General features: G+C 48.8%; 1 protein-coding gene across 2 annotated transcripts in view; it reads left to right on the top strand.

Moving 5' to 3' along the window:
* Positions 1 to 1,381: 1,381 nt before the first annotated feature.
* Positions 1,382 to 9,119, top strand: part of DOCK5 (dedicator of cytokinesis 5) — a 215,146-nt gene continuing 207,408 nt past the window's right edge. The window contains exon 1 of one of the 2 annotated variants that reach the window (XM_066267244.1): positions 1,382 to 1,680. In XM_066267244.1, the coding sequence (XP_066123341.1) occupies positions 1,638 to 1,680 (43 nt within the window). In that variant the 5' untranslated portion in view covers positions 1,382 to 1,637. The remainder of the gene's footprint in view (positions 1,681 to 9,119) is intronic. The other variant, XM_066267235.1, reaches the window with a different exon arrangement.

The raw sequence follows: 9,119 nt of genomic DNA, 5'->3' as shown, positions 1-9,119 counted from the left end.
TAATAGGCACTGCACAAATACACTATTTATGGAAAGAAGAAATTACCTATCATGAGGAATTAGGTTAATCATGATGGCAGAGAAAGAGAAATCATTTTTCTGGAGATGGTGGAATTCCATTTGGCGGTTAATTCTAAAGTGACAGATGTTATTAATTTACGACATAGTTGTGAGTAAAAACCTATTGTGGATGAATAAGTAAGAATTGGAGTTACCCACCATGGTCAGGACATTTTATTTTTTTAATTTCAGATGTGATTTTGCAAAAAGTTACCAAAGTTAAAACGCATGAATTCTTCAAGTTTCACTGTACATATTTTTACTACGTGTTTATTATCCTTTCTTCTCATGTCCCAAATAGGCGGGAAGGCCATCACAGACTGCAGGAACAAAATTTCTTCAAGAAGCATTTTCTCAGACGGTGGACGTTTACTCAGGCTCTTTTTACTTCTATGTGTGAGGCAGCAACCGCCTTGCGCACTCCCCAGCCCCCCATCCAATCTTCATTCTTGAGGTCTCCAGAAGGAAGTGAATTCCAGGGGGGCAGTTTCAGGGGGCGCCAACAGGAGCTCAGGGCAGCTCTAGAGAGCAGTCCTAGGGTTTGGCTCTTTGTCACAAAACTATAGTCAGTGAACGAGAAGATTTGGATATGCCGGGTCCCCTTCTCCGCAGGGACGGTCCTTGGGCGGCTGGAAGAGGGTGGTCTTGGGGCGGACTATTCCTTGAGCATGAGGGTCTGTCTGAGTTTCTTCCGCTGGAGAGGAATCGGGGATAGAGGATTTCCAAGTTAGGGCTCGCTAAATAATTTTCCCAGCAAGGCTCCCTTCGGAAACTATTTGACACTCTGAGAAGCCCCTCTCCCTTGAATCGATTCTCCATTTTCCAGGAGACACATCTTCCCGCTTCGAATGTTACAAACGGCGGTCACAGGCGATCATGTCTGCCCTGGAGTCCGGCTTCCGGCTCTCGTGGGGTCAGTTCAACTCCCAGGCGGTGGACGCAGTAGTCCGCAGCTCATTCATTCAATATTTATTGAGCGCGGCGGAAGGCCGGGCCCTGGCGGTGGGGCGGAGGTCCCGGGAACGAGAAGCGGCTCCCACTAATCCCTTCTCGGGTCCCCGGGCTCCGGTGCCAGCAAGGGGAACGGAGCCGCGGTCCTCGTCCCCCGCCACCCCGCCCGGCGGCGCCCTGCGCCCCCGCGCGCAGTCCTCCCGACGCCCGCGCCACGGATCACGCCTCGAGGGGTGACTCCGGGTGGGGAAGGCGCGGGGAAAGCCAAAACCGCACACGGGCACAGCAGACCCCGTCGGCCCTGGGAAACTGCTTAGGGAAGCGCGCCGGGCGGGGCCGGGGCCGGAGCCGGAGCCCGCGGGGCCGGGCGGAGCGGGCGGGAGAGGCTGGCCGGGCGCGGAGGCGGGCGGAGGGCGCGGCCGCGGGAGGGGCTGGGGCGGCCGCCCGGCCCAGCAGGTGACCGCGGGCCGGGCGGGATCCGGAGTGAGTCCCGGGCGGACGGCGCGGGCGAAGTTTGCCGGAACATGGCGCAGGGGTCCGGGGCGGTGCAGCGGCTGACGCCTCAGGAGTAGCCGCCGCCGCCGCCGCCGCCGCCGCCGCCGCCGCCGCCGGGTGAGGTCGCCGCCATGGCCCGCTGGATCCCGACCAAGCGGCAGAAGTTCGGGGTTGGTGAGTGCTGGCCAAGTGCGCAGAGCGGCCCTGCGCGGAGCTGCGCGGCGGGCCGGTACTGGGCGCGCGCCGCCGGCCGCGGGGGCCCAGGTTCAGCCGTCTCCCGGAGCTCCGCGGGGGAGATGACTCCGGGTTTGGGGAAGCCGGACTGGTCAAAGTGCATTTGACATTTGGGCTCCGGGACGGGTCAAGTTGCCCTCGAACCCAAAGCTCCAGCGCTTTGCACGGTGGAAACGCTCGCCGGCTGCACGGGGGAACCCCGCTGCGGCGCTCGCTACCCTCCTCCCATAGTGCAGTTTCATTCAGGAATTTGCCACCGGCCGAGGTCGGCAGAGTGCTGCTCGCCGCTGCCCCAGCGCTTTCTGCCTTCCTCTCAGGTTTTCTCCAAAACTCTAACATGGGGAGGTGGGGGTGGAAAGCCGCCTCCCTCCGTCCTCCTAGGGGCTGGGATGCTGATATTAGCTGTAAAGTGAATTGGAAGCTGAAGTTGTGGTGTGGCTGTGATGGCAGAGAGAAGAAGCGTGTGGCGTAGGAATTGGGTGGTGGCCCCTGGGGCTCATCCCTTAACAGGGTGTAAGGAAAAGGTCTAAGACTGCCTTCTGTACCTCAACTTTCGTCGTGGTGTCAGCCGAGAATATTTTATTAAGGAAACCGTGACAGGTCCCGTGTAGGTACCTGGTCCTTGTAACCGCGGTGCTGGAGGGTCCCAGTGCCCAGCGGAGGGGTTGCTACTGTGTTGGGTTGGAGCCGAAAGGGTCAATGGCTGGCGGGGTTTTATCGTAGGTGAGAACCATGGCCGGACTCTTCATGGAGGAGTGAGGTTGCTCAGGTCCTGTGGGAAGATTGCCGTTAAAGGGACCATTAGATTTCGGGGTGATTCCCTGGTATAAACACGGATGTGTGTGTTGAGAATTTTACACGTTCCTCTTAGGTTCATTCATTTCGCCCATTTGTAATCTGGTCTTTTATTTAAAACTCCCTTGACCGCTCCCATTTTCCCTCACCTCACTCAGGAGAGGTCTCTGAACCTAGTCTGCTTTCTGGTGGCAAAGTCACTTTCAGAGGTGACTATTATTTTTTTGTTTTGTTTTGTTTTCTTTTCTTGTTCAGAGGTGACTATTATTGATAATATCTCTAGGTTCTTTCCAACTCTGTATCCATAAGTTAGCTTATAATAAAAACAAACAAAGCCTCCCATATTTACTGTCATTCTTAGATTGTGACCCTTTATGTCTGTATATATGTGTGTATGTATAATGTGTGTATATATAATAGATGTATTCATTGCGTTCCCCTTTCCAAAATCCTTTTTTCTTCTATAGCACTTTTAGAATTCTTGCATTCTCCTATGGCTACAACTCAGAAATGGGAGGTGCTGCTCCTCCTGCCCCAGACCACCTACCTGGTTATGATTTGGTCATGAGGCTTCAGACAGGTACCCATAGTCAGTTATAGAAGTGTAATGCTTTATAATAGAGGGGATTATTCATTTAAAGCATATTGAGCAGTGCCTAATTATTCGTTACGACTTACAAAAAAAGTTATCAGTTCTAAATCTAACAGGATAAAAGCTGTTTCCAAAGCTTAGGACTTTGCTGTAGTTAATGCAAACATAGTCCCCAAATGTGGTGTTTTTTTTTTTTGTTTGTTTTTTTACAGAGACAGAGAGAGAGAGATAGACAGAGACAGACAGACAGAAACGGAGATGAGAAGCATCAATCATTAGTTTTTTGTTGCTCATTGCGACACCGTAGTTGTTCATTGATTGCTTTCTCATATGTGCCTTGACCGCGAGCCTTCAGCAGACCAAGTAACCCCTTGCTTGAGCCAGAGACCTTGGGTCCAAGCTGGTGAGCTTTTGCTCAAACCAGATGAGCCTGTGCTCAAGCTGGTCCTCTGCATCCCAGTCCGATGCTCTATCCACTGCACCACTGCCTGGTCAGGCCCAAATGTGGTTTTTATTGAGATTGTTATAGGAGCAAGTATGATATATTCTCTCTCTCTTTTTCCTGTCCTGGAGTCAAGTTATCATATTTGTCATCAGTCAAGAAAAGTATTTGAATTGCATTTCCAGGGCATAGGTGGTAAGCAAGATTGTCCCAGGATATAATTTGGTACATTCATTTCACTGGCCACAATAGATTTTGGTTAATCTGTATTGGACAAAAGGACCCACTTTTAGGACACATTATCTGAGAATCTCTAAAGCACGTTGTTTTTCATACCACCTCTCTGCTTAGAAGCCTTCCTTGACCTGTAGGGTAAAGTTCAAGGTTCCTATAATCCAGTTCAACCTACCTTCCCCAACCTTATCTCCCCTGGCTACTTTTATTATTCCTCCCGTGCAGACACTGCCCTTCTCACCCTTAGACACTGCCCTTCTCACTCTTGTGCAATCCTCATAGAGAGCTCTCTTGTGACTTTGCTGTCTTGTGCTTGTCCCCCATCCAGAGTAACCACCCACCTTCTGCAACCCACAATCCAGACTTTTCCTCAGGGCACAAATCCATTCCCATCTTCAGATGCAGTATCTACCATACCTCTAATATTCACACCTCTTGCTCAGCAATTCCTACACCTTTTTTTTTTTTCACAGAGACAGAGAGAGTCAGAGAGAGGGATAGATAGGGACAGACAGACAGGAATGGAGAGAAATGACAAGCATCAATCATCAGTTTTTTATTGCAACACCTTAGTTGTTCATTGATTGCTTTCTCCTATGTGCCTTGACCGTGGACCTTCAGCAGACTGAGTAACCCCTTGCTCGAGCCAGCGACCTTGAGTCCAAGCTGGTGAGCTTTTGCTCAAACCAGATAAGCCCACGCTCAAGCTGGCGACTTCAGGGTCTCGAACCTAGGTCCTTCGCATCCCAGTCCGACGCTCTATCCACTGTGCCACCGCCTGGTTAGGTGCCATACTTTGTTTTATTATCCACTTGTCCTTGGGTTTAGTGAACCATAGGTTATAGTTTTCTATTATACCTGTCATTCAAGAAGTAGACCAGGTCCAGGGTGTGTATTCAGTGACTGTGTGTCCTTGGTGTTGGGATGATGTCCTGAAGTACTAGCCTAACTTCTATAATGACTTAAATAAAATTTCCCCCCTTCATTAGGTTTTAGCATCTTATTCATTCCAGTATGTTTTGTTTCATCCTGTCGAATAGTTGACAGATTGAGAGCCTTCAGTTTGTCTTTATCTTTGCAAGTAAAACATGAAACAGGCTACTGAGAAACAAGGTAATGTAGAAGAGACAAACTTGTTTAAGTAAAACTGTAAAAATTGGCTTGTTGAACTTTTTTGGGGGGGTAGTTGTCACTTCTGACCCCCTTTTTTTTTTTACAGAGACAGAGCGAGAGTCAGAGGGATAAAGACAGACAGAAAGGGAGAGAGATGACAAGCATCAATCATCAGTTTTTCGTTGCAACACCTTAGTTGTTCATTGATTGCTTTCTCACAGGTGCCTTGACCATGGGCCCTCAGCAGAGCTAGTAACCCCTTGCTCAAGCCAGTGACTTTGGGTCCAAGCTGGTGAGCTTTTTGCTCAAGCCAGATGAGCCCCCACTCAAGCTGGCAACCCCGGGGTCTTGAACCTGGGTCCTCCACATTCCAGTCCGAAGCTTTATTCACTGTGCCACTGCCTGGTCAGGCACTTCTGGCACTTCTGACACTTCTGAGTGTCTGCTAAACAGGTTTCATTTCTGGGTAAAGCATGTGATGGCCATTTGGAAGTTTTTTAATGACTTGGAGCTACTCTGTGTGAGGGTAGCCTTTTGATCTCACTAGGAATTATAGGCACTGCCTGACCAGGTGGTGGCGCAGTGGATAGAGCGTTGGACTGGGATGTGGAGGACCCAGGTTCAAGACCCCGGGGTTGCCAGCTTCAGCGGGGGCTCATCTGGCTTGAGCAAAATAAAAAATGCTCACCAGCTTAGACCCAAGGTCGCTGACTCAAGCAAGGGGTTACTTGGTCTGCTGAAGGCCGATAGTCAAGGCACATAGGAGAAAGCAATCAATGAACAACTAACGTGTCGCAACTAAAAACTGATTGTTGGGCAGATAAAATATATAATGCTCACTTTGTTAAAGATGGCGCTGCCCACATGGAGGCCGTTGCCCAGGTGATATTAATGTGTGTTAGGGGCAGGCTGTGGGCAGGCAGAATCCTTGTAGCCTGGGGCTTGGTTTTAGGACTAAGCCTTTCTTTTTTTTTTCATTTTTCCAAAGCTGGAAACAGGGAGGCAGTCAGACAGACTCCCGCATGTGCCCGACCTGGATCCACCCAGTATGCCCACCAGGGGGCAATGTTCTGCCCCTCTGGGGCATCGCTCTGTTGCAACCAGAGCCATTCTAGCACCTGAGGCAGAGACCACAGAGCCATCCCCAGCGCCCGGGCCATCTTTGCTCCAATGGAGCCTCGGCTGCGGGAGGGGAAGAGAGAGACAGAGAGGAAGGAGAGGGGGAGGGGTGGAGAAGCAGATAGGCGCTTCTCCTGTGTGCCCTGGCTGGGAATCGAACCCGGGACCCCTGCACGCCAGGCCAGGGCCAGGACTAAGCCTTTCCAACCCTTTTTGATGTGGGATGGTACAATCCTATCATGCCTCAGAAAGTGACTTTGTATTAGAGACTTCCCTATTTTGTATATTGGATTAAAGGTTTGGATTTCTACACTATAAAATAGGGGCAGAACGGGAGCTTGCTCTTGGTTCCTGATATTAGCATGAGAGAGCAGAGAGAGCAGAGGAGAGCAGAGAAAGGCCACGTGGAAGAGGCCTGGAGAAGCAGCCAAGATGGCGGAGTGTTGAGTGAGAAGCCAGTTTGTGCAGTTTGTGCAGGGAGAAGGAAGGAGATGGGGAACAGAGGTGAATAAGTCTGGTGAGCTAGAAACCTTTGATTCTAGGAAACTCGGATAAGTCAGTAGCTTTGTGAGCACTGAATGTGAGTGCGTTTTGGAGCCCAGTGTGTGTTTTTTGCTTGCCTGCCGGGTGCAAGCTAGGATTAAAGACTATAGCCCACCAGTTAGTTATTGGCTCCATTGTTTCTTTACCGACTATCCGAATCCAATGCGAACCTGCATGGGCTGGGCTGCTGAGATAGTGGCCGTGACTTCTGGCCATACACTGATGATTGATGCTTCTCATCTCTCTTCATTCCTGTCTGTCTGTCCCTATCTATCCCTCTCTCTGATTCTCTCTCTCTGTCCCTGTAAAGAAAAAAAATAATAATAAAAAATAAACTTACTTTAAAAAAAAAGAACTGTGGGCACTGAAGCTAGCAGTCTCTAGTATCTTGTGGTATCTTGGTGCCACTGTTAGCTGTCCCTGACATAGCCTAGATTTTTCTACAGGGACCAAAATGTGATCTGTCTCAGCTTTCTTAGTTCTTAAACATAGCCTTGTTGGCTCAATCTTTAGCATTAGGTGGGCCTAAATGACCTATATAGGTTATCTTATCAAGTGAGAAGACCAGGAAGCCTGCTTCTTTATCCTTGTGGGCCATCAGTGCCCAGGTGTGAAGTGCTGAGCGAAGGAAAAGCTGCTCTTCCCCCACAACCATCAGCCATCAGCCATGGAAAACTCTTTTCTCCTCCCAACCTCCCAACCTACCTACCTTCCTTCCGGCCTTCCTTCCTTCCTTCCTTCCTTCCTTCCTTCCTTCCTTCCTTCCTTCCTTCCTCTCTCTTGTTTTCCATTATTCATTCTTTCTCTGTTTAGTTTGTTCTGTTCAAGGATATGAGGCTATAAACACTTATTTATATTGTAAGTAAAGATAAGTGATAAATGTTCAGGGTAGTCTTCTGATTTATTGGCACATTTACTAAAGTCTGCTGTTTCCATTAGCAGACCCAGATTATGTTGATGATGGATTCTTTGCAAAATAATTCCTTCTTGTTTGTTGGGATTTGTGGTATGTATTTTTTGTAATACTGTAAAAGGTAGTTTGGGGAATATTGGCTTTCACTGTTCAGTTTTTCAGCCATTTACTACACTGGGCCCCACGAGTCTGAAAGCATTTAACTTTGTAGATTCTCAGATGCTGGTGTAAAAACTGAAAGCAAACTCTTGCTAATTTACTCAGATATTTGTGGGTTTCCCCCCATTTCCTCCATTTCCTCCCCACCGGAGGCACCATGTTCCAGATACTCTAGGTGGAGTGGTAGAGCTGGGAGGGGTTCTCAGAAAATAATTTGTTCAGTTCCCTTTTAAAGAGAACAAGTGGCCCTGGCCGGTTGGCTCAGCGGTGGAGCGTCGGCCTGGCGTGCGAGGAACCCGGGTTCGGTTCCTGGCCAGGGCACATAGGAGGGGCGCCCATTTGCTTCTCCACCCCTCCCCCCTCCTTCCTCTCTGTCTCTCTCTTCCCCTCCCGCAGCCGGGGCTCCATGGAGCAAAGATGGCCCCGGCGCTGGGGATGGCTCCTTGGCCTCTGCTCCAGGCGCTAGAGTGGCTCTGGTCGCGGCAGAGCGTCGCCCCCTGGTGGGCGTGCCTGGTGGATCCCGGTCGGGCGCATGCAGAAGTCTGTCTGTCTCTCCCCGTTTCCAGCTTCGGAAAAATACAAAAAAAAAAAAAAAAAAAAAAAAAAAGAGAACAAGTGTCTGCCTAAAGGAGTAAGTGAATTGCGGAGCACCAGGAGTTCTTACCTTTTTGGTTGCATGACCCCTTTTGTCCACCTCATTAAGCCCATGGATACCTTTCGCAGAGTAATGTTTTTAAGTGCACATAGTCAAATATGAAGGAGTAAACATGGATCAAGTCGTATTGAAATAGAGTTGTCAAGATATGTCTAAAACTTGTGCTATTTTAACACATGTGCTTCTTTATTAATATATTAAATAACAAGATCTAGTGGGAGGCCTAATAACTTCCATGCTTTTGAATTAGTATGAGCATATGTGATTTTTCAAGATGTCTGCAGTAACCATAGTGCTGTGAGAACTGCTGTGGTCTGTTGGTGACGGTAGCACTGGTCCTGCTGTACAGCTGGGGTCTTCTGGCTGCAGTCGTAATTGAAGTACATGCTCAGGGGTCAGAAAATGGGGGGCTTTTCTTTTTCCCTTTTAAAGGCCATGGTCCTCTGAATTTTAAATAGATTAAAAATCCTTGGCTCACGATCACACAGCTAATTAGTTATAGAACTAGAATCAGCAATAGCACTTAACACTTGTTGATAATCTGTACACAGGAGATACTGTGCAAGGTGTTGTACGATTGTAATGAGCAGGAAAAACCCTTGTCCTAATGTATTCAAGTTCTAACAACGTTTAGGTAAAAAGTCAAGGAATAGAGAATTCATATTTATTAAGAATTTACCTTGTGGCAGGCACTGTTCCGAATCCTTTATTTCATTATGTTCCAGGGACATGTGGGATCTCAGAGACACATTCAGGGGTTTGTGAGATTAAAACTTTTTTGGCAGGAATACTAAATTGTTATGGACCTGCTTTC

The sequence above is a fragment of the Saccopteryx bilineata genome, chromosome 1 (assembly GCF_036850765.1).
Source record: "Saccopteryx bilineata isolate mSacBil1 chromosome 1, mSacBil1_pri_phased_curated, whole genome shotgun sequence".
Lineage (NCBI taxonomy): Eukaryota > Metazoa > Chordata > Mammalia > Chiroptera > Emballonuridae > Saccopteryx > Saccopteryx bilineata.
This window is presented reverse-complemented; position numbering and strand designations above follow the sequence as displayed.